The 26718-nt window shown below is 36.3% G+C and overlaps 1 protein-coding gene across 3 annotated transcripts in view; it reads right to left on the bottom strand.

Moving 5' to 3' along the window:
* Positions 1 to 26405, bottom strand: part of IPMK (inositol polyphosphate multikinase) — a 43407-nt gene extending 17002 nt beyond the window's left edge. The window contains exons 1-3 of one of the 3 annotated variants that reach the window (XM_032842787.1): positions 25781 to 26405; positions 13527 to 13621; positions 6675 to 6771 (exon numbers count right to left, since the gene is read on the bottom strand). In XM_032842787.1, coding sequence (XP_032698678.1) covers positions 6675 to 6771; positions 13527 to 13621; positions 25781 to 25970 — 382 coding nt within the window. In that variant the 5' untranslated portion in view covers positions 25971 to 26405. Of the gene's footprint in view, positions 1 to 6674; positions 6772 to 13526; positions 13622 to 20084; positions 20090 to 25780 lie in introns of those variants that run through there. The other 2 variants (XM_032842796.1, XM_032842806.1) reach the window with 2 other exon arrangements.
* Positions 26406 to 26718: the final 313 nt, after the last annotated feature.

Below are 26718 nucleotides of genomic sequence, written 5' to 3'. Positions count from 1 at the left end.
ACTGTTTCTTGTAATAATTGGAGATGACAGAAGCAAGAGTAGATTACAAACCATAATATAAAATCTCTATTTCCTCTTCCCCTCTTGGGAAGGAGGAAAATACAAATGCAAATCCCATATATAGTAGGAATACAATAAATGTTTGCTGAATGAATGAATGTTTTCTCATTCTACTGCCCAGAGAGACTTTGGATTTGGCCTTACTAACACTGTAATAACTGAGTCATTCCTTCAGTAAACAGGCCTTAGCATCTTGGGTTTTATTTGACATATATTTCAACTAGCCAAATGTGTTTTTCTTTACTTTCAGGTTTTTTTTTTTTTTAAAGATTTTATTTATTTATTTGACAGACAAAGATCACAAGTAGGCAGAGAGACAGGCAGAGAGAGAGAGGAGAAAGCAGGCTCCCTGCTGAGCAGAGAGCCCGCTGCGGGGCTCGATCCCAGGACCCCAGGATCATGACCTGAGCCAAAGGCAGAGGCTTTAACCCCACTGAGACACCCAGGCGCCCCTACTTTCAGGTTCTTGATATGGGATATATGACTCAAATTACCAAACAACTGCTAGAATATTATTAACCTTAAGTTAATAACTCTTTTTTTAAAAATTTTTAATTTTTTTATAAACATATAGTGTATTATTAGCTCCAGGGTAAGTTAATAACTCTTAAATTAAAACCTGCTGAGTTGGCTTAGTGTTTTTCTTTTAGTTCCCTGGCCTTGATTTTTTTTTTTTTTTGTAGGTGAAACTAAGAATTTGAGACTGTAATTTCTATCCTTCCCTCTTAGTTGTAAAAATAAACATCAAAACCTGCTGCAGAGATGCAGTTTTTTTTTTTTAAGGCTATAATGTCATATATCTAGCAGCTTGCCACAAGTACTTCTGAATGAAATAGATAAATAGGAAAATGGGACATGATCTGAGCACTGACACCTTTACAGATTTTTTTTTAACAGGTTGTTATCACTAGACTTAAGTCTGAATATTAATTCTTTCTGCAAAATGCTATTAGCAAATTATTTCACTAGCATACAGCTTAATTCAAAATAAGTCAATCTTGAGATTCAGTAACTTAAATGCTCAAAGGCATTTTACTACAGGGGAGTTTCACTTGTAAAGCAATGTCACAGACTGGATAACAAAGGATGCTTTTTCAGCCAGGGCCCTCTGGCTATAGAATGGAGTAGTATTTTTTAATTTTCAGGTAAACAGAAAATATGTTCTAAAACTCATCCGGGGTTTTTGCCACCCTGGGTGGCTCAGTCAGTTAAGAGTCTGCCTTTGGCTCAGGTCATGATCTCAGGTTGCTGGGATCAAGCCCCACATCGGGCTCCCTGCTCAGCGAGGAGCCTGCTTCTCCCTCTCCTGCTCCCCCTACTTGTGCTGTCTCTCTCCCTGTCAAATAAATTAAAAAAAAAAAAAAATCTTAAAAATAAATAAATAAAACTCATCCAAAAAATCGGATGGACTAAGAGTTCTATCTGGAATATTTTTAAGTTCATTCTGACCAAGGTCAAGGAAATAAATGAAACTACTTTCATACAATGTTTGGAAAATAATTACGATATGATTATTTAATATGATGTAACTTGTAAGATATGATTTTGAATGAAGAGAGGTGATTTTTACACATACATGTGTATAACTGTATGTTGCATACATCATAAAGATTGATAGAATAATAACTAGATTTACTTTTTTAAATTCTGAAAACCTCTATTTAAGACAACAGATACTGATAAAACCAGTCTGCCAGAGGTCAAAGGACTGGCATTTATGAAACTCAGATCTAAGGAAATATTCTATAATAATTGTATAATAAATAAAAAGCCATCTACTTTTCAGAAATACATGGAGCTCATTATAAGAGATCACAATGACTAGAAATACAGTTAAGAGGCTATGGCTATAAGAGATAAATCCATTATTTATCTACTAATTCATGGAAGAATACACAGAATTTCTATAATTCATTAATTTTTTGAGGCCAAGATCATGAAAATAACTACCAGATATTCAGAAATATACCACTTCATGCTGTTATAAGCAGATTACTAAGTAAAATTTCTCAGTGGCTTTACCAATGACATGGTTAGCATGCTCAAAATATTATATACTTCATGCTGTTGACGACAGTATAGGATTGCCCAAGGTTACTATGGCTGAAGGAAGCTTCCTGTTTTAAATATATTTTCTAACTAAATATGTATAATTAAATATAATTACCTTTAATATAAATTAAATGTAATACATTGCTTTGTAATACATTATGCATAAAAAATTCCTATAGCAAATTTTCTACTGCTGGAATATAATCCTGACACTCTAAGAAAGGGGCAGAAAATTCCCAGTATCCAGAGAAAAAAGTAGAAACATTTGAAATACTGTGGAAAAACTGAAAGACCTACATATAACTAAACAGTAAAGATAGTTTCTTTAAAGGAAGGACAAGGGAGAGGGCATTCAGGGAGTTGAAGGAAGATTTATTTAGATGCTCTTATACTAAATATTACTGATTGTATAAATTATGAGAATATGAGTTCCAAGTTTCATCAAATTCTTCCCCACCATCTCCAGAAAGTCCAGTAGGTATAGATTACTATCTTCATTTCTGAACCTCTCAAAAAAGGAGAAAAGGCCAGATGAGGAGCTCCCGCCCAACTAGGAAGCCATATGGAAAAACAGAGAAGGCCTTTTGCTTCTGCTTTCAACTGCAATCATTGGTCATTTCTAAAGGCAAGATAAACTGAAAGTAGAAAGAATCACAGGCAGAGATCTTGAGCTTCCAAATTTGACCTCAGTGTATAGGAGCTGATTTCAGTGAATGCTTCCTAAAATTTGACTAGTAGCTAGATCCAGAAACCCAACAATTAATCAAGCTGGAAAGTACATTTAAAAACTCTCAATTTGCTCAAGCCCACTTAAAGATATACTTTTCTATCTCCCTAGATAACTATCAATAAAATCTTTTTGATGGTATATATCCTAGGCATCGTATGTTTATATAGATAAGGATGAGATTTAATATATGTAACTAACTCAAAATCTTCAAAGATAATTTATAAATGTTTTAACTTTAAAAAAAAATCTATTGGTCATGTTCTAAAATTAGCTAATGGTGATGATTTTACAGCTCTATGAATATATTAAGAACTACTGAATTATATACTTTAAATGAGTGGGTTTTATGATACATAAATTATATCTTGATAAAGCTATCATAAAAAAATCAAAAGGAAAAAACCTTATTGGTCAGCATGATCTTACACTTAAGTTACAATAATTTACTAAGCAAATTTGCAGTACTTTCTACATTTTACTACTCTGGGCTGTAAGAACTATATCAAGTTTATAAAACCACCATGAGCACCTGAAAAATAATAAATAATTTATAAAACTACTATAAGCACCTGCCCGGTGGGTGGGTGGGGGAGGCCAGTTATTCCTACGTAAAATACAGTAATGCAAACCACAGTGTTCTAAAATTTAAGAAAATATTTGGTTTCATGATATAAATATTTATATTTGTTTCATTATCAAAAGGATAACAGAAAAACGATCCCATAAATTCTCTAAAAAAAGCTAAACACCTGCATAGTGCAGCAATTTTTGTGTAACTTCCTCCAGAGCAAAAAAATTGAAAAGCAATAGGACTACCAAGGCAACTGTTCAATTACTAAACCACTCTATATACAGATACTTTTTTATTCTTGTCCTTTCCACCCTTTTATTTACATTTTCTCCTCTCTTCTCTCATTTTCCTCACCTCATTTTCTTATCCCAGTAGCACCAATTTCTCCATAAGAGAAATTCAAATAAGAATATTAGAATTTTCAAAGCATTCTTATATAACATGCAACTCCTCAAATCTATGTGGTATTATTTTCAATTTATAAAAGAACAAATAGAGTTCAAAAAGGTTAATGAGTTGGGGTGCCTGCGTGGCTCAGTGGTTAAGTGTCTGCCTTTGGTTCAGGTCATGATCTCAGGGTGCTGGGATGGAGCCCTACATCGGGAGTCATGCTCAGCGGGGAGCCTGCTTCTCACTCTTCCAGTCCCCTACCTTGTGTTCCCTTCTCTCGCTGTGTCTCTCTGTCAAATAAATAAATAAAATCTTAAAAAAAAAAAAATGTTCATGATTTAACCAACTTCACAAAATTTGGAAAAAAATCGAGGTAAAACCAAGTCTTTTGGGGCGCCTGGGTGGCTCAGTGGTTTAGCTTCTGCCTTCGGCTTGGGTCATGATCCCAGAGTCCTGGGACCAAGCCCCACATTGGGCTCTCTGCTCGGCAGGGAGCCTGCTTCCTCCTCTCTCTGCCTGCCTCTCTGCCTGCTTGTGATCTCTGTCTGTCAAATAAATAAAATCTTTAAAAAACAAAAACCCAAGTCTTTTGACTTCAAACTACTCTTTCTATTTTAGTATAGATGTCTCTCTATTTAGTACTGAGGACCAAGAAGATTGTTAATTGCTAGTAAGTCCTTAATTTTTAAATCATATGCTAGTAATTCCAAGCTATAAAATGTTATTTTTAATTAAAATATTTCTTCTTACCCAGATTCTTTCTATTTACTCTACTTTTCAAAATAATGATGCTGTTTGCTCAGTTATTCTACCCCTTCCTAACAACGTTTTTAAAATGAGTATTTTCTTATCTAAATGTTGACTACAGTACCATCCTCAGTGACCTCTGTTAATCTTTCACTGTCACTTTAACGATGAGTAATGATTTGCTCAAAATTAAATAGCAACCAGTGGCAAAGTTTAATGGAATCCAGTTATTTTACGTTACAACGGAAACCTCTATGAAGTAAGGTGATCATAAAGATTTGTGAAATAACTTAAGTAATATGGTGATCTCAATCAGGATATACTGTATATTTGGGACAAAAAGACAAAGAAGGAAGGGAAAGAGAAAGGAAAGAAATAAAGGGAAAAAAGAAAGAAGGAGGAAGACTAAAGCTAAACTCACTCATTTTTTTTTTCATATTACTGAAATACAGAAGAATCCTAAATACCCGGGGAATCATAGATTTACTATTACCTAACTGAGGATACCCAGGAAGATACCATGATTCCCTACAAATGACACTTCCTTACCTAGTAAATAAGTAGAAGAAAAACAAAACTGATGAACAAGCCCAAGCTGGAGCTCCTTCTCTCCCTCTTCTCAAAATGCAGTTCAAGTACTAGCTACATCAAAAAAAGTGTAGCTTTTTTTTTAACAAGCATATCACTAAACTCTAACATTAATCTGCATAATCAAAACACTGCGAGTTGAGCCTATTAATTTGCATTTTAACAAGCCTCTGGGTTATTCTCAAACTCAGTCAAGTTTGAAACTCTTCACTTATTCATGAATGATTCTTCAATCATTAAGCAGTCATGCTACTTGTTTAATTCTGCTCTGTCAAAGGCTTCGAAAAGGCAAATACTTCTTCAAGTATTCATTAAGAAAGAGATGTGCCCTTACATAGATCATTTTGTCCTCTAACCACGAAACTTAGCAGTATTTTTTTAAGACTGTGATTTTTTTAAAGAGAGGGAGAGGGGAGCAGAGGGAGAGGGAGAGAGAGAATCTTAAGCAGGTTCCACACCCAGCATGGAGCTCAATCTCACAACCCTGAGATCATGACCTGAAATCAAGAGTCAGATTGACTGAGATACCCAGACGCCCCTAGAAGATTGCAATTTAAAGCCTAGAACGAGACAGAGGAAGTTATGTAAACAAAATATTTTTCTTGGTTTTCCTACTCAAAATGGAAAAAGAAATTGCCCAATAAATAAGGAAAAAAGAACATTTATAAATTCACACAGTATTAAGTACAATAGATTTTTTGTTCAATTATAAGAAATTGATCATTAATTTTTTTTAAAGACATTTATTTTAGAGAGAAAGAGTGTGCACATGTGAGTGTAGGGTGGTGGGAAGGGGCAGAAGGAGAGGAAGGGAGGGAGGGATAGAAGCAGACTCCCTGCTGACCTCAGAGCCAACAGGGCGCCGGATGTCATGACTCAGATCATGACCTAGCTTACATCAAGAGTTGGATGCTCAACCGACTAAGCCACCTAGGTTTCCCATTGGTCATTAACGCTATACACCATTTAAGAAACTGGGTATGAAAAACAAAAGCAGGGGTACCTGGGTGGCTCAGTCAGTTAGTTAAGTATCTGCCTTTAGCTAAGCTCATGATCCCAGATCCTGGGATGGAGCCCCACATTGGGCTCCCTGCTCAACAGAGAGTCTGCTTCTTCCTCTCCCACTGCCCACCCCACAAATGATCACACTTGCTCTCTCACTTTCTCTTTCAAATAAATAAATAAAATCCTTAGGAAAAAAAAAAAAAGAAAGAAGTACAATTCCCTTAATGAAGTAAAGAAAAGATCAGAAAGAAAACCACATATATTCTGTCTGTATAAAACTAGGCTTAAATTTATATAAAGGCATTTAAAAAGACACTCTCAGGTAATGATCTCAGGGTCCTAGGATCGAGTCCCACATCAGACTCCCCTGCTCAGTGGGGAGTCTGCTTCTCTCTCTACCCCCAGCTCCCCATGCTTATATACTCTCTCTCTCAAAAACAAATAAAATCTTTAAAAATAATTTTAAAAATCAAAATAAAAAGTCACTGTCATGAATTAATAGTAAAGAACAGATTTTTAAGAAAAGATTACCATTTGGTGCAGTGGGAGGTGACCAGATACCGTAATATTTTGGCAAATATTTTCGTAGCTCTAAAAGAATACCATCAGTACAGTCAGCAGCATAAACCTGAAACAGAGAGAAATATAACATTTGCATGGCAGTTTCTTATAATGCTTTATAATTGCCCTACACATTTCTCAAATAAAATGATACTGGTGACTCATAATCTATCTCGTATTGAGTTTCAATTGGAAATACATTTGGAAGCAAAAAAAAAAAAAAGATTACTTTGTGTCTCCAACAAAAAAGTATGATTGTTTAGAGCACATTTTTCTTGGTTATCTAATTCTAGCCTTTCACTGTCCTTGAACTATTTTACAACTAAGTTGTAGATAAAGCTTCAACAAATGCAAAATAATTCTTGTCCATGGAAATGTAAAAAAATTCTGGCCGGAAGAAGTTCAGCTCACTTTCTTCCACCCTCCACCACCCCTCATGGGAGGGCAGAAGATATATACTTATTTCAACTTCCCTTTAATTCTTATAAATTTGTGTTTCTTTGGATTCTCTTTTGAACCAGTTTCAATATCTGCTTAGTTCCCTCATTATATAATGAGTTTACCAAAATCTTTAACACATATTCATTTTATATCTGTAAGGGTGTTATGGGTGTTTTAGAAGATTTTATTTATTTATTTGACAGAGAGAGCACAAGTACCGGGAACAGCAGAGGGAGAGGGAGAAGCAGGCTCCCTGCTGAGCAGGGATCCGGGTGCAGGGCTCAGTCCCAGGACCCTGAGATCATGACCTGGGCTGAAGGCAGATAGTTAATTGACTTAACACAGGCACTCGGGAGTTATGATTTTACCTTTAAAAAATTATCCTTTAATTATTTGTCATTTAATTCCTTGATGTATAACCAGTAATAATTCTAGAAAATACTAGAAATGTTCACATATCCTGGAACTAGATTCTTAGTTTTTTCCCTAGAAGAGTAGGGAAAGAAAATATTTTTGGTTTAAAAACAACTTGTAAAACATATTATCCAATGAATTCTCACAATACGGTCTACCCAATTATCCAAAACCATTAAAGTTCACTGGTGTAAAATGTTTGTGAAATCTCAGTATTACAATTCTATTTGTCAAGCCATATTCATGTCTAGTAGTTATACATAAAACAATTCTATAAAATAAACTCAAGTGTGACAGAGACTCACTAAATATCCATGTGATAGACTGTATTACCCAGTTTTCCCTATTGAAATGTGAGCAGAAGTGGTATTAGTCAACTCTAGGCCAAGGTAAGTAAGGGAAGGGTATACCTTACCAACCCTTTGTTCCTGGCATAACATCAGTGAGGGCACAGTGTTCATGAAGACATAACAACAGGATGGAGGAACCAAGTATATATCTATGTTAATATAGACTTGAAATCCATGATATATTTTTAAGTAAAAAAGATAAAAGAACTGGAAGAGTATATATAAAAGGTAAACTTTCTCTTCTTACTTTAAATATGGGGGGGGAGAGATGATTAAAAAAAAAAAATTTCTACCTGGAAAAATGTAGGATAAAATATAATAAACATTTTCTTAAATGTATACCTGAGCTCCCAAGGAAGAGAAAAGGAAACTCATAGGGGTCTGAAATAAAGAGGGAACCAAAAGCATTAAACTGAGCAGTAATGTTTGGGCTTCATAAAGGTCTACTTTGAAGATCTGAACCAAAAGATCTCTTTGGTTCTCACAGATGAAGACAGAGTTACTATACTGAAACAGGGAGAGTAAAAGAAAATCTAATTATGAATTGTAAAAACCCTGTCATCTTCTCCCTTTCCCTACCATTACACTCTAAAAATGCCAGGGACCAAAATAAATAAATAAATAAATAAAATAAAAATGCTGGGGGCCAAACTGATCAACAAAAAGACAGAAGCAACAAATAAACAATATTAGGAATATAAAAGAAGTCATATGTAATCCAATTATATTTTGCTATCACAATGACAGAAAAGTCAAGATATTAAAAAACAGAATCAGTGGTTAAAAATATATCCCTTCCCAGGGGCACATGGGTAGCTCAGTAGGTTAAGCATCCAACTCTTAGATTCAGCTCAGGTCCTGATCTCATGGCTCCTAAGATCAAGTCCTGTGTCCAGCCAGCTCCATGCTCAGCAGGAGTCTGCTTCAATATTCTCTCCCTCTGCCCCTTCTCATGCTCACACTTTCTCTTTCAAATAAACAAATAAATCTTTAAAAAAGAATCCAGGAAAGAAGGAATGAAATGAAAAAAAGGATATTAAAAAGAAAAAGGAAAAAAGACAACTGGCTATAATGATACAGTTAAATTCTCCTGAGTCCTTAAGGAGGGGCACCTGGGTGCCTTATTGTTAAGTGTCTGCCTTTGGCTCAAGTCATGATCCCAGGGTCCTGGGACTGAGCCCCACACAGGGCTCCCTGCTCAGCAGGAATAAATAAATCTTTAAAAATAAAAATAAAAAAATAAATAAATCTTTAAAAATGAATAGGTGAATGAATAAATAAATAAAATGAATAAATAAATGAATAAAATCTTTTTTTTAAAAAGCCCCTAAGGAACAAAATCCTTATCTGACAGAAATTCTTCCATGAAAAAGAAAAAGAAATGCCCCTCCTTTTATGAAGATATAAGAAATCTGATATCAAAGTTAGACAAGGAAAATATGTGAATAAAATAATTTAATCTCATTTTTGGGAATAGGTTGAAAAAATATTAAATAAAACACTAGCAAACAAAATCCAGTAATGCATATTATTAAGAAAAAATTAGAAGGACATGTACAAGTATGTTTTACTCCAAAAATGAAAGATGAAAATAGATTAGAAATTATGACATTTACATTAAGATTAAAAGAGAAAACTCATAAAATCATTTCAATAGATACAGAGAAGGTAGCTGAAAAATATTCAATACCCATTCATGTCTTAAAAAGTTTCTTGAAATAAAAATAGAATGGATGTTGTGTAACTTCCCCTTTTCCCAAGAAACTAACATCAATCAACTAGATCGGTGGGCATCCCTTGTCTACCAGTGATGGACTTAATAGTACGGTATCTTTTTTTTTTTTTAAGATTTTATTTATTTATTTGACACAGAGAGAGAGATCACAAGTAGGCAGAGAGTCGGCAGAGAGAGAGGGGGAAGCAGGCTCCCCGCTGAGCAGAGAGCCTGATGTGGGGCTCAATCCCAGGACCCTGAGATCATGACCTGAGCTGAAGGCAGAGGCTTAACCCACTGAGCCAGCCAGGTGCCCCGGGTGTCTCTTAATAGTACAAGATAGTGGAGGGTGGGAAAAGTGTTGAGATCAGGTTATTTACTTCTCTAATTTCCTCCTTCTCAGTTCATACCTTCTAGTAAAGTTACCTTCCCTTAGTTCTAGTAACCACTGCCTTTCTTTGCCCTTTCAGGCCCAGAGATGGTATAGCATTATCTCTTGTAGGTGGCCTTGAACTGTGACCACACCTTTGTAAACAGTCCTTTTATTAAATTGACAGAGTGTACCTTCATATTTTGACAGTCTTGATGCCCACAGAAGGCAACTTCCTTAACCTGGGAAGAAGTATCAGAAACTTAAGAGAGAAAGCCATACTTAAAAGGAGAAATATTAGAAGTACTTTTCTTAAATGAGAAGAAGATGCCCTTCCTTTCCCCCATCACTACTTCCATTCACCACTGTACTGGAAGTACTTAAAAGAAATATATGGATTCAAAAGGAACAATAACAGGGGCACCCGGGTGGCTCAGTAGGTTAAGCCTCTGCCTTCAGCTCAGGTCATGATCTCAGGGTCCTGGGACCGAGCCCCCCGCATCAGGCTCTCTGCTGGGCAGGAACCTGCTTCTCTCTCTCTGTCAAATGAATAAATATTAAAAAACAACAACAATAACAACAACAACAAAAAAAACCCCTTACAATCACCATAGATTTAACTGTCTACATAGGAAACAATCAGAACTGTTATAGTTCAATGAGATTACTAGATAAAAGAAATACAAATATCATTCCTGTATATTAGCAATCATTGGGAAACTTAATTCAAAAAAATATTTATGACAGAAACAAAAAATGAGTTACAAAGAGTAAGCTGAACAAATTATGTAAAAGACTTTTACAGAGGGAATATAAAATACATTCTTCAAAAAAGAGGCCATGTGTAGCAGTTAAAAGTACATATTCAAGAGCTAGACTGAGTACATTCAAATCCTGGGGCCATCATCAACTATTTGAATGATCTTGGTAAAATTATTTCAACTAATGATGCCTTCATATGTACAGGTATAAAATGAGGATAATATAGACCCTACCTCACAGGTTTTTTCTGAGGATTAAACAAGTTAATACTGGAAAAGCATTTATATTAGTATTTGTTTTTTGTTTTGGCTTGTACTGTTTTTTTCTACTTCATCTAAATGAGCTAAAACTACAAAATTCTTAGAAGAAAATAAGCATAAATCTTCATAACTTTAGATATGACACCAAAAGCACAAGCAACAAAAGAAAAAAAAAACAGATAAATTGGACTTCAGAATTTTAAAACATTTGTGCTTCTAATCACTACCAAGGAAGTGAAAAGACAACCCAAAGAATGGAAGAAAATATTTGCAAATCATTTACCTGATAAGGGACTTTTATCTAAAATACATAAAGAACTAAAACTAAATTAAAAAGACCACCCAATGAAAAAATAAGCAAAGGATTTGAATAGACATTAGTCCAGAGAATAAATACAGATAGTCAATAAGTACATGAAAAGATACTCAACATCATTAGCCATTAGGGAAATGCAAACCAAACAAACTGCAATGAAATTAGCACTGCGCTCTCAACAAAACAAAACAACACAACAACAAAAACCACAAAAAAATAAAAACCACTTCAACACTCACTTGGAGGGCCATTAAAAACAAACAAACAAAAACCCTAACAAGTATTGGTGAGGATGAGGGGAAATTGGAAACTTCATACATTGCTGGTGAAAATATAAAAAAATGGTAAAGCCTCTCTGGGACACACTGACAGTTCCTGTAGAATATTCAAATGACCCACCAATTCCAAAATTGGAAACAGGTATTCATGCACTAATGCAGGAATGTACACAGCCAACACTACTTACAAAAGCCAAAAGATGAGAACAACCCAAATGTCCATCAGTGGGTGAATGGATAAACAAAATGGGGTATGGAAGTAAAATGGAATGTTGCTCTTCCATAAAAAGGAACAAAGTTTATGGACATTGGGGAGGGTATGTGCTATGGTGAGTGCTGTGAAGTGTGTAAATCTGGCGATTCACAGACCTGTACCCCTGGGGCTAATAATACATCATATGTTTATTAAAAAATTTAAAAAATATAAAAAAAAATAAAATGAAAAAAACAAAAAAAGGGAACAAAGTACTGATGTAGATGAATGTAGATGAACTTTAAAAACTTTAAAAACATTATGCTAGGGGTACCTGGGTGATGCAGTTGGTTAAGCAATCAATTCTTGGTTTTAGCTCAGGTCATGAGACAGAGCCACAAGTTGGGCTCCACACTCAGCCCAGAGTCTGCTTGAGATTCTCGCTCCCTCACCCTCACCACCTCCTGCTGATGCTCTCTCTCCCTCTAAAATGAGTAAATAAATCTTTAAAAGAAAAAAACACTATGCTAAAAAACCAATCTAGGCCCATATTATACATAACTCCATTTATATGAAATATCCTGGGGACAGCTGGGTGGCTCAGTGGATTAAGCCTCTGCCTTTGGCTCAGGTCATGATCCCAGGGTCCTGTGATCGAGCCCCATATCGGGCTCTCTGCTCAACAGGGAGCCTGCTTTCCCCTCTCTCTCTGCTTGCCTCTCTGCCTACTTGTGATCTCTGTCAGATAAATAAATAAAATCTTTAAAAAAAATTTTTATATGAAATATCCTAAATAGGTAAATCCATAGAAAGCAGATTAACAGTTGCCAGGGATGGCTTAACAGGTACAGGGTTTTCTTTTGTGTGATGAAAACATTTTGTAACTAGACAGAGTTGAAAACACTGTGAATGCACTAAAAAGTATTCCTAGTCATAGAGTTAATTAGATGTTAAGTATGCTGTGTCCCTTTCCCCAAATTTAAAGATTCATAGTACGCATTAGCACATTTAAGGTTCTAAAAAAAATCCTGTAGTAAAAATAAAAACACTTACTTAAATTCAGCACTTCTGCAATGGGTGCTCAGTTAGGGGGTATTTATTTATTTATTTGTCATAGAGAGAGAGAGAAAACAAGTGGGTAGAATGGCAGGCAGAGGCAGAGAAACAGGTTCCCTGCTGAGCAAGGAGCCCGATGTGGGGGCTTGATCTCAGGAGCCCCCTGAGATCATGACCTGAGCTGAAGGCAGCAGCTTAACCCACTGAGCCACCCAGGTGTCCCAATTAAGGGGTTTTTAGAATGTAGGTCTAAATCCATTAACTGAAATCAATTTAGCAGATCGAAATAAGGATCTTTAAGAAATGAAGTAGAGTAGGGCCACCTGGTTGGCTCAGTCTGTTGGGCAGCCGACTCTTCATTTCAGCTCAGGTTGTCATGAGATCAAGTCCTGAGTTGGGCTCCTCACTCAGCACGGAGTCTATTAGAGTTCCTCTCCTTCTGTCTTTTCCCTGACCCCTGCTCATGTGTGTGCTCTAAAATAAATAAATAAATTTTTAAAAAATGAAGTACAGTGGAAAATACTAGACTGTAAAGATACACATTATATTCATGAAGCTTTTGTTTTAGTCACATATACAATATACCAGGACATGCTATCAAATGAATTTCTTACCTAGTCATCAGAAAACTATGAAAAACTCTTTGAATACAATGAAACAAACCTTACCTCACTTACCATATTATAGAATTCCAGCTCTCTTGGACCCCGTGGAGGTGGCTGTAACTGTTTCAGAACTGTGCCATCTGGATGTTGCAGGATACCTATAGAACAAAAATCAGCTATTTTTTAATGCTTTGATAATGGTATACCTTGTATCACAAGAATAGATGAGTTCTTAAAGTTACAGATAAATCACTTTCATAAAAATTAAGGGGTCTGTTTTCCTTATTTCAGAAATTTCAACATTTAACCAATAGATTTCAGTGCTTGTTATATGCAAAGCACCAGAACACAAATTGTGAAGTGTGGTTTTATTGTCTCAAATTATTATTCCCCTTAGAGCCCTCTGAGACTTTCTAATAAATTTAGAATATATTTCTAAATTTTATAGAAATTCTTCAGTAATAGTCTTTCTGGGAGAAAGTAATTTATACTTAAACAAAAAATCACAAGCAGTAGTGTAAACTGATTCCACTCTTGTTTACAGAAAAAAAACAAATATGTTAAAGGTGGTACTATATGAACTTCCTATTTTGTAACTTTTTAATAAGTTTTTTTCATTTATCATAAGAAACCAACTAAAAATTTTTCCTGATTCAGATGCACCACGTACAGATTGTATGAGGGCACATAACCACTGGGAAAAGTGGCAACTGAAATCAGATACCAAGCCTGAAGCATGAAGGGGCAACTTCTCATAATCAGCCCACTCAAAGGAGGAGCCTTTTCCTAAAGCCATCACATATGTACTAGCACTGGTCCTGTCCCTATACCAAGAAGACTCATTACCAAATTTATATGCTAAAATCTTAAATTTTCAAATACTGAGCTTTTCACCAAATCACATGTTAGAACACAACAGGGCTCAAATAAGTATCATAAGGAAAAAAAGAGAATAGGTCAGAAAAAATTCCTTCACTGAAAAAATTAAATTAAAGAACAACAACAACAACAACAACAACAAAAAACCTCTTGGACTTCTACTTTCACTTAAGAGACAGAAATCTAAAAATCCCATCCCAAGACTCAGGGTCAGAGGGCCTACCTAATATTGAAGCTGCACCAAGACAACAAGAAACACCCCTACAGCCTTGCATCAGGCTGGTAATTACCAAGTAATAAGCAACAGTAGCCTACATTTGGAGAAAAGGCATGAACATGGAGAAAAATTATCTCTGAAGCATGAGTGCACAAAGAAGACATAAAGTAGAGGGTTAAACAGGAATGTTGAGAAAACTCCTCTGGCAAATCAACCCCATTCTAAACATAAGCTTACAAGAGAAAAACTTCAAGCCTGAAGTGCACTAAAGGTGTTATTAGTCTGCTCCAGCTTCCATAACAAAATACTGCAGACTAAGTGGCTTAAACAACAAAAATTTATTTTTTCACAATTCTAGAGGCTGGAAGTCACAGATCAAGATGACAGCCTATTTAGCTCCTGGTGAGAGTTTTCTTCCTAGCCTGTAGACAGCTGCCTTCTTATTTTGTCCTCACATAGTGGAGACAGTGAGAGAAAAAAAAATACTCTCATGTCTCTTTTTTAAAGGACACTCATCCTTTTGGGTTAGGCCCACCCTTATGCCCTCATTAATCTTAATTATCCCCACAAAGACCCTCTCCAAATACAATCATACCAAAGAAGGTTGTTCCTTCAGTGTATGAACTTGGGGCAACATAACATTCAGTTCATAACAGAAAGTAAGTATAACAACAAAATTCAAACTTGGCTCTATTCCTGACTAGATTGGCTCAATCACCAACACTAACTGCCTAGCAGAAGAGGTATATTCATTTCAGTCATAAATACTGTTTGCTTTCAGTCTCACATGTGATGTCCAGAATTTAATAAAAAATTACAAGACATATGAAAAAGCAAGGGAAAAAAACACTTCCAAAAGAAGATGCAACATATAGAAGAGTTTCTGAGATGATACAAATGTCAGAATTATCAAAGGAACTTAAAATAACTACAATTAACATGTTAAAGATTATAACAGAAAAGGTAAGCAACATGCATGCAAAGATGGGGAATTTCAGTACAGAAACTTAAGAGACAAATGGAAAGTTAGATGTGAAAAAGGGAGCAGCACCTGGGTGGCTTAGTCAGGAAAGTATCTGCCTTCAGCTCAGGTCATGATCCCAGAGATCTGGGATCCAGTCCCCAAACAGGTTCCCTGTTCAGTGGGGAGTCTGCTCCTCTCTCCCTCTGTCCCTTCCCTGGCTTGTGTTCTCTCCTCTCTTGCTCACTCTCTCTCAAATAAAAAAAGAAATTAAAAAAAAAAAGAAGAGTAAAGAGACAAAAACATGCTTTCCATGGGCTCATAAGCAGACAAAATTTAGAAGAGGAAGGAATCAGGAAGTCTGATGACAGGTCAACAGCAATTACCCAAACTGAAACACAAACAGGAAAAAAAAAAAGTGGAAAAAGTTAGAAGAAAGCATGTACAATCTGTGGAATAATTTCAAACAGCCTAAGATAACTATTAGAATCCTAAAAAAAGAGAAGGCATGCTCATGTTCACTGAAGCTATGATTCACAATAGTCAAAAGTGGAAGTAACCTAAATGTCTATCAACAGATGAAAGATTAAAAAAATGTGATATATACATATAATGGAACATTTTTCAGCCTTAAAAAAGGAAATTTTTTATTCCATGCTACAATATGGATGAACCTTGAGGGCATATGTTAAGTGAAATGAGACAGTCACAGAACTACAAATACTGCATGATTCCACTTACATAAGGTATTTAAAGTAGTCAAACTCTTAGAAACGGCAATTACAATGCTGGTTTCCAGGTCCTGGAGGAAGGGAGAGGGGAATTTGTTGCTCAAGGAATAGTTTCACTTTTGCAAGATGAAAAAGTTCTAAGAGAGATGTTGCACAAAAATGTATAGTTAACACTACTGTACTGTATGGTTAAAATGATTAATATGGTAAATTTAATGATGTGGGGCTTTTTTTTTTAACTACAATGAAAAAATTATGTATGTAGTGGGATTACAACTATGTAAAATAAATGCATGTTCAAATTTCTATCTGTGGCAAGAACTTTCTAGGTAATTTTTATTTCTTTTTTTGTAACTTTCTCCAGGAGTTTCTATAATAAACACACTGCTTTTATTATGAGAAAAAATATATGACATGAAAAATTCAAATATGCTAAAATGATTATACATTCTATTTAATCTCAATTATGTAAACAAGTTATTGAAAAAGATGAAGGGAAAAGTTTTTAAATGACAGAAAGGGTATGAGGAAATATTTGACAAGACAATGTCTAAAATGTTCTAAAACTAATGAAAAACCTAAAAACACAGAGACGGGAATTCTGAATAGGATAGAAAATACAAACTCCTAGACATTTTTTTTTTTTTAAAGACTACTCATTTATTTGACACAGAGAGCGAGAGATCACAAATAGGCAGAGAGGCAGGCAGAGAGAGAGGGGGAAGCAGGCTCTGTGCTGAGCAGAGAGCCCGATGCGGGGCTCGATCCCAGGACCCTGAGATCATGACCTGAGCTGAAGGCAGACGCTTAATCCACCGAGCCACCCAGGCGCCCCCAAACTCCTAGATATTTTAAATATAAAGACAAGGATGAGTTAAAAGTAAAAGGATAGGAAAAAAGACTATACTAGCAACTACCATTCATAAGAAAGTTAACATATTATTATTTCCATATATCGGACTATGTTAACAATAGAGAACTCAAGAAAAAGGAATGTTATCATATGTAAAAAGGGACATTTCTTAAGTCAATTCATTTAGACACAGCAATCCTAAATGTGTGTACCTAATAAGAACTTCAAAATAAGTGAAAAAAAAAGTGACAGAACTGAGAAGAGAGACAAACCTGCAATTACTCTCCCCAAAATTGATAAAACATTAGTAGTGACACATAAAACTAAACAGTATCAAACAATCACATTGACAGGTACAGGATACTATATCCAAAAGAATACACATTTTTTCATGTACAAATGGAACATTTACCAAGACTGACTATGTGCTGAGTGATTAAAAAAAAAAAAAAAAAAGTTTAAATTTAAAAGGACTGAATATTCTCTGTCCATAATGGAAATAAGATATTTGGGAAAATACCAAATAGATGAGAAGTAAACACACTTGTAGTTAATCCATGGATCAAAATACACAAAGGAAATTAAAAAACATTTTTAACTAAGCAATAATAAAAACTAACGTAACAAAATTTGTGAAATGTATCTGAAGTACTGCTTAGAACTCAGAGGAAAATGAGTAGTTTTAAATGCTTCTGTTAGAAAAAAAGAAAAAGGGGGAGTTCGAACTTAAGATGCTAGAAAAAAGTAAAATATTAACCCAAAATAAGTGGAAAGGCAGGATCAAATAAAAACAAAAACAATGAAATAAAAATAGACAACAGGAAAAAAAATCAATGAAAAAGATTCTCTGAGATCAATAAAACTGATAAAACTCTAGCTAGATGGAGCAAGAAAAAAACAAATTACCATAATTAGGAATAAATGAAAGATGGGGTGTCACTATAAATGCTATAAGCATTAAAGTCATAAGACAGTTATGAACTTCATACCAATAAATCCAACTTAAATAAAATGAATAAACTCCTTTACACATAAATTATTAAAACACAAGAAGGAGAAAACCCGAGTTGCCCTAGGTCTATGAAGAACACTGAATTGATAATTTTAAATATCTTTATAGATAACTGTAGGCCAAAATGGTTTCAACAGTAAATTCTATCAAACATTTACAGAAAAAGATAATAGCACTCTTCCCAAATTTTTTTTAGAAAACAGGAAAGTGGGGAACATTTCCCCACTAATTTTATGAAACCAGCATACTCTTTTTAAAAACCCAACAGACTTAAAAGAATATTATAGACCTCATGAACACAGTCATAAAAATATTTAATGAAACATCAGTAAACTTAATCCAGTAATATATTATCACGACCATGAGGACTTATTCCAGGAATGCAAAGTTGGTTGAAATATTTCAGTATGATTAAATACGTTGATATTTTGGATAAGACAGAATTCTCAAAGAGAAAGAAGAGATATATAAATACAGAACAGGGGAAGGTAAAGAAAAACCCTGTGGTATTAGGTTTAAATTATAGGTATAGGTATGAACCCAAATTTTAAAAATATTAAATTATGTATCTCTTAGTCCAATCTGCTTAAGGAAAACCAGCAACCATACCCAAGGAGCAATGAGTATACCTGGTGCCCATACTCTGGTTTTTAAATACCATTCTTCCCTAAAGGAACCAGGTTCTTAAAGAAAAATAAGCTTGTTCCAGGGCTGGAACAGAAAAAGTACAAGATAAACACAGAACATCTTTTTTATGCTAGAAAGTGAGAAAGTGCTTCAAAAGAAAAATGGGAAATATTGAAAAGACCAAGTAGCCAGCCTGAAGACGCTCCCACTGCCCAAATTTGGGACAAGATGAGCATCAGTGTAAGTAGTAGTAACAATAATGGATAAGACACATTGCCTGAAGTCTGCAAAAATCCTTATAATGAAAGAAAGCAAGAGAGAGGGAAGGGAAACCTACAATTCCCTAAAGCAGAATGCCAACTAACAAATTTAACAGGAATGACAGTTATTACCATTTTGCAACTACCACAGTAGTTAAGTTGGTCAAATACCGTCAATGTATGCGTATAATGCTGGGTGAAAACTGAGGAACAGGATTTTTAACAGTCTCCAACAGTCTTTTTTTATTCCTCTCAAATTACTTAATTCCAATAGGAAAAATGAAAACTTTACAGTGGAAAACTTGTCATGTATCACCTAACCAAGTTGTCAAAGTCACATCACCAGTGATGCAACTGACATCCTGTGCTTATGATGCTTCAAGAATACAATGTAATTCAAATAGTGTTCTGACCAAAGCCTATACTCTTCAAGTATTTCACAGTTATGAAATAAAAGAAAAAAATGAAAAACTGCTCCAAATGATAGGTAACTAAAGAGTCCTAACGACCAAATGCAACATGCAGTCTTGGATGGGGGAAATTGCTACAATGGATATTACAGGGGAAAAAAGTGACAAAAGCCTAATGTTAAATATTCTCAATTTGATCACTGTACCATGGTTAGGTAAGAAAATGTTCTCATTTTTAGGAGTTAATTATTTAGAGGAAAAGGGGTCATAATGTCTGCAATTTAATCTTAAATGGTTCTGCTAAATCATTATCAAGTAGAAAGTGATAAATCAAATGTGGCAAAATATTAATAACAGGTAAACCTAGATGAATGGTATACATTAATTGATTATACTATTCTTGCAACTTTTCAGTTTGAAATTTTCCCAAAATAAAATAAAAATTCCTTCAAAAAGGTGGTACAATTTATAGTAACTCAAATACTTAGGGAAAAATCTAGCGAATGCTGTGTAAGACCTCTACAATGAAAACTATGACTAAGAGAAATTTAAGATGGCCTAAATAAATGGAGAAATCTGCTATGTTCATGTATTGGAAGATGCAAGTACTATAAAGAAATCAATTTTCACCAAAGCACCCTATAGACTCAAAGCAAACACAAAAATCTTACCGTTTCTTGGGGAAAATTACAGGTTCATTTAAAATCTATATGGAAATGCAAAGGATCAGAAATCATCAAGACAATCTCAAAAAAGAAAACAGGATGCTTACTCCACCATATATTAATACTCAATTCCTCACTGAATTAAGACAATGGGATATTACTTCTATGATAAACAAATCAATGAAAATAAATATAAGTCTAAAAGCTAATCCAGGAAACTGACTGAAAAAACTGGGGTACATATGCACAATGGAGTACAACTGACTGTTAAAAAGGATGAGGAAGCAGTCTATGAATTGATACTACTGATTTCTAAGATATATTAAGTTTAAAATTGAAGTGCAAAACAGTAGATAAAGTGCACTACTTTTTATGCCAGGAAGAAAGACAAATATGAAAATTTATATAGATTTGCATGTTCTTGCAACAAGTAACTTAGCAAGGATAAATCAGAAAACGAGACTGGTTACCTACAAAGGATGTTGAGAAATGGGTGGAGTGACAGAGAATGAAGTGACACTTCTGATAGATCTCTCTGTAAAGTTTTAAGTTTTGGAAGAATGTTAATTTAATCAACATTCAAAAATACATAATTAAATAAAAATGAAGGGAGGGAACTGAATTTAAACACAAATGAATCCAACTGTTTTTCAAATAAATATTACCTTAGAGAAGAGGGGGGAAAAATAACAACCTCCCCCCCCCACAAACCCCTAATCCAATAGTTTCTGAAGTGTTTCCAACCACATACCCTTAGTATAAGGGAATCTCATCTTGAATTCTTTATTCTAGGTTTGTTTTCTGTAGTAGTAGGGGTATAGAAATTCTGAAAATTACAGGAACAAGAAAAACATACAAACCAAAACACACACACACACAAAAGAACATTAAAAATGTTGCGAGCCAGGGTTCTCACTGAGGTAGATGGGAAATACAAATTTAGAATTAGGAAAGGAAAGAACTCTGTGGTACTGGAAAGAAATTGGAAATACCAGTATAAATTATGATTTCTAAATATTTATACATTCTTCTCAGTTATGTTCTTTGGAAGGGCCAAGAAGCAATAACACTCCAATAGCAATGAGCACATCAAGCACCCAGATCTTAGTTTCAAAATACCATTTCCCACTGAAAATGAACCGGGACTCCTGAGAGCAACTGCTGGCTCTAGAATTGGGAAGGGAAAGTATAAGTCTAAAATAACTTGTGACAGAAAGGAAGGAAGTACTCCCACTCAACAAATCTGGGACAATTTGAACACCAAAATAAATATGTTCTATAATGGGTCATGACACTATAAAATAAGAATCTATGGGTCCAAACTATTAATAAAGGACATATACAGGAGTAAAGTGAGGGCTGTTTTTAGAATGCTGACTGTGAAAATAGAGGTAGTGATAGAACTGGGGAGAAAAATCACAATTTTTCAACTTTCAGAGTAAAGACTGCTTCAGGCAAAAATCACCAATAGATGCCAAATCTAGAGATGAAGTCTGAGGAGGATCTGGATATGTCCATGATCTCGAAGTGTCTCTCCAATAATTTGTACTATTAGTTGCAAAGTGAAAAATATTAACTACATGCTGGAGAAGCCAGACCATAACTGGACCAGATGATCAAAATAAATATCACTAATAATGGACAGATGGACACTGTATGTGTCCAGATGTGATACCTTGAGGAGAACACACTTCTATAATAATCCAGTCAGAAACGCATCACCTGAATCTTACCGTAACAACCCATCAGAAATCCAAAAAAAAAGAACATTTCATAAAATAACTAGCTGGTACTCTTAAAAAATGACAATGTCATAAAAGATAAAGGCTGAGGAGCTGTTACAAATTAAAGGATTCTGAGAGACATGACAACTAAATGCAATAAATGATCCTTAACTAAATCCTGGACTGAGAAAAACAAGTATGATAAAAGACATTACCAGAACAGCTGACAAAATTAGAATATGGATTATGGATAAAAGCACTGTATCACTGTTAAATTTCATATATTTGATAAATATGCCATGGTTACAGAAATACACACTGACATATTACTGTATAAAGGGACAAGATATATACAACCTCAATATATCCTCAAATAGTTCCCCCCCAATAAATAATATGCAAGAGAAAGAAATTCCATAAAATGTTAAGTTCTCTATACTGTCTTTGCAACTTTCCTGTAAGTCTGAAATTATTTTAAGTCAATTAGTTTTAGAACATATCTAATAAAACAGACGATAAACCAAAATAGATAACACCAGTTTAAATCCTTATTTTACCCAGACTACCTCATTTCTATATCCTTAGATCAGGAAACAAATACAGAATTTCAATATTTGTTTGAAACTTTAAGGACTTTTGAAAGAAATTAATGGTACATGTTAAATAATAAAACAGAAAAAGGATTTCATGCTAACTTTGGTGAGCTTTGGGAATTTAAACCAAATTCCTCCCTATGAAGAATGTGAAACCTCCCTATAGAAAATTTTGCACAATGTGTTAAGTATACTATATTGTACAAAAATGTTTAATACACTACTTAAAATAGTAAAAAAAAAAATAGTGAAAATATAAAAATCTATCCCAAGAGGAATAAATTGTGATAGATTCACACTATGGAATACAACAGTTTTTTAAAAAAGTATGAAGTGTATTATGAATACAAAAATATGGATATACTACATAATACAGAATTTTTAAGAAGTTGCTGATATATCGGGGTGCCTGAGTGGCTCAGTGGGTTAAGGCCTCTGTCTTTGGCTCAGGTCATGTTCCCAGGGTCCTGGGATGGAGCCCCCACATCATCATCATCATCATCATCATCATCATCATCATCATCATCATCGGGCTCTCTGCTCAGCGGGGAGCCTGCTTCCTCCTCTCTCTCTCTGCCTGTCTCTGCCTACTTGTGATCTCTATCTATCAAATAAATAAATAAAATCTTTAAAAAAAAAGTTGCTGATATATCTATTTGTACAAAAGTTAGAGTTCTGTTAGTGTATTTACATATGTGCCCAGAAACAAAAACCTGAGAAGTTGCACCAGGAATAGTTACCAGTGACTACCTATAGGAGAGGGAGAGTAGGTAGAAGGGTACTATTACACCATTTGAATTTTTTTCCTAAAAGATTATGTACTACTTTTACAATAAAAAAAAAAAACAACACTTTGTATTCTTAGATAGAAGACTGAAATCATACTTCAGTGAAGAACACAAAATATTACTCTGATAGCAGAACTGTAACATATTCTTATTACTCAACTATAACAAGATCTATTTTTACATTCAAGTACTTTGTGCAATTGGTTTCATGTTTTTAATTTTTATTTAACAAAACCAACAACTCCTTTTTGGAAATAGGTAAGATAGATTATCAATCCAAAACTGAAAAACCCTTAGTTAATGGCAGTAAGAAAAATTTTAAAAGGCAAAACAAATATCCACACAATGTCTTTAAGAAAATTTACTCTGAAAATTTCAGTCGACAGCCAAGCCGAAGTATAATCTACACAAAGTACTTTACAACTGTAAGTGATTTATGATAGTAGAGAGACACAATAAATTCTTGAACTTTGAATTACTGAGCTTCTTGGTATCCATTTTATGAATACATAAGATTATCATCATTCAGGTGTCCTTTCATTAATAATATATGCTAGGCTGTGTAATTAACTATGAATTAAATTCAATAAAATATTAGGTTGCTAGCACAGTATGTTTGAGGCATTGTGCACTAGTGATACAGACAATCCCTAGTCAAGAGTATCTTACAAAATTTTTTAAACTGAATGCAATAATAAATAAAATTAAGGACTTTTAGAATCTCAACTACTCCTTCAATTAGGTAATTTGGGTGCCAAAACAACTTTCAGCCACTGTTTGCAATGTGGTATAAAGTCACATTTAGAGTACATTTGTGAATAGGCTGAAGAGGTTCACTATCACACACTTTGATAAGCAGTGGTTACACTCTCAAATGACAATCACCATCGAAATTGTGTGTATTCTGCGGTATTTTATCTATTTTCCTTTGTACATGAGTCGATCTCTAGGGACCCTTAGGAAACTATTTTTTTTAAGGCTTCTAAAATACTATTAGGAATATTATCATTACAATTCATTAAAATAAATCAGTAGGTATGCAGTATAAATTTACTAACAATAATTCCATAATTACTCTCAAACTTTCAATACCAGAAGAGACACACACAAAAATGTGTCTGTGCAAAGCATCTTAATTAAGCTGTTTCCTTACATCTAGGCTAAGCACCTTGAGAACTATATTTGTTTCCTTGCCTCTGTGTACTAAAAGAACTGTCATTTTTCACTCTTTCAACATTTCCCAATTTAACTAAGCCCCAATCCCTGGACAAGGCTATGAGGATAAACAGATTTGGTCCCTAACTTAAAGGAACTCACAGTTCAGTGGGGACAAAGGCAGAGTCTACATGACATCATCATTAACACCTAACTTTCACCATGAAAAAAGAAAGGTGGGTAAAGATAAAAGCAGGAAGAAATATTGCTCTTTGAGAAATAACATACATACAAAGATTCAAACAAATACTCATCCACTTTCAAAAATCCTTGTTGGATGAGTTATCTGCAAGAATAATACACGATGTACAGTGTTCTGAGGCATGACCCTTGGTTTCTCGAATCTAACACGCAGTCACGTGTGACTTCAGGCTTGCCACTTAACCAGGCTTGGCCTCAGTTACTCTTCTAAAAATGTCAATATTATCTTACTACCCTAAGCCCGAATCATTTTACTAACATAAACCAAACTGTATCTAATGGTTTCTAAGTCTAAGATCTGCATTACTCACATACTCATACATCAGATTCCCCAAGTAATCATGGCCCGGAGAACCAGTGTGAGTAAACTAGGTGAATTACGGTTCCTAAACTCAACTTTTACATCACCAAGACAATCAACTGCGATAGGTCCTACATTGTGCTTTAAACGTGGTGGGCTCACAAAATGTGTTACACAGACCATGACACAGTCTTAAAAAGATAATCAAGAATAACTGAATGCCTTAACTGTGTACCTTTCTAGTAACAGCAGGGTATATTTCCTACCACGAAATTCGAGTTTCTGCATTACCGGAACCACGCCTCCTGAAAAACCCAGGAGACACCATAAAAACCTCTCAAAGGAATGGGGAGAAAGATCCTGGATAAGCCAATAAAACGTTCCCAGTAAATAAATAAGTGAAATAAGCCCTGTTTTTTTTCTTCCCCTCCAGCTATGCAGCTGCACACAGAAGAGAAGCACTAGATTAGCATCATCTGCATTTCATTCCTTTTCTTGTGCAATTGCTCCCCGCCTATAATAAACAGACCTTGTGCTCAGGGGAGAATTTACTTCCCCGTTCAGTAAGTTCCTATTTTTCACTAAACTACGCCGTCTCCAATCAACAACCACCCTCCTGGGAAGACCAGGCACTCCTCTCCCCCTCAACTCCCGCGGCTGGCCTGATGCCCCCTACCCTAGAAATCCCCCCCCCCCCCTTTTCGAGCCTCTGCTGCATGGGTGTCGAGGCTCCGGGGGACAGCGGAATAGGCCTGCGGTGCTGTGCACAAACCGGAGGGGAGTCTAGCCCAGCCAGTGAGCGCCAAGCTGCCTCGGCCGGCGGGGGGCTCACACAAGCGAAAGCGGAGCGGCGAGCCCCACGCCCCCCCCCCCCACTTACCCACTTTGTCTTTCCCGTACATGTGCCCAGCCACCTGATGCGAGAGGGGCACGCATCCGTTGAGGAAGCAGAGCCTGCCGCCTGCCGGCTTCGGGGTGCCCTCGGGGGGGGCTTCGCTCACCGGTGGGGTCCGCATTTCTGGGGGGCCGGGCGCCTCAATTCGGAGGGGGGATGGCGGCTCCGTTGCCATAACGGAGAGCCGAAGCTGAAGGTATAGCCGCAGTGAGAACAGGAAAAAAATAAGGCGGAAGGAGGGGGAGCCGGAGAACCCGAGGGTCGCTTAGGCTTGGCTGCGAGGAGGCCCGGGGGTTCCCGCGGCTGGTGCCCGTTGAGGCCCGGGAAGGGGGCCCATGACGCCGCGGAAGCGCGAGCGCTCCCCTGCCTAACTCTCGGCGGAGCGCGGCTCCCGACTCCTGCTGCTTTGCCGCTGCGGTTACCGTTGCCGGCTCAGCCCTGGAAACGGAACCGAGCCGAGGAGCGGCGGCCGCGGCGGCGCCCCGCTCTCCCTGGGGCCCTGACGGCGAGGGCGGCCCCACCTCCTGCGCCCCCGCCCCCTCCCGCCGTCCTCCAGTCCCCTCAGCTGCCGAGAGCGTCAGCGCCGCCTGCACCGCCGCCGCAGCCGCAAGCTTCCGACTGCGCGACCCGCGGCCGCCGCTGCTACTGAGCATGCCCAGAGGCTGCCCGACGAGACCCCCTGCAGCCGGGCGGGAGCCTGGCGCAGCCAGCGCGAACAGAAGGCTACCGGATGGGGCAAGGGCCCTCGCGGTCTTTCTCACCCCCCACCGCTGAGCTGGCTTTACAGTGCCGGCCGGGCTGTTGTAGCTTCATTCATTCAGTGGGCGTTTCAGCGCTTCCTGGGGTCCGGCTCAAAGACTCCAGGGGCTTGCAGGTGTCAGGAGCAATAAGTCACGTGTTGAGAATTGGGAGGTCTTGGTGCC

Source organism: Lontra canadensis, unplaced genomic scaffold (genome assembly GCF_010015895.1).
Source record: "Lontra canadensis isolate GAN:19392208 unplaced genomic scaffold, GSC_riverotter_1.0 scaffold3, whole genome shotgun sequence".
Taxonomy (NCBI): domain Eukaryota; kingdom Metazoa; phylum Chordata; class Mammalia; order Carnivora; family Mustelidae; genus Lontra; species Lontra canadensis.
The sequence above is the reverse complement of the archived record's forward strand: the minus strand, read 5'-3'. Positions and strand labels throughout refer to the sequence as shown.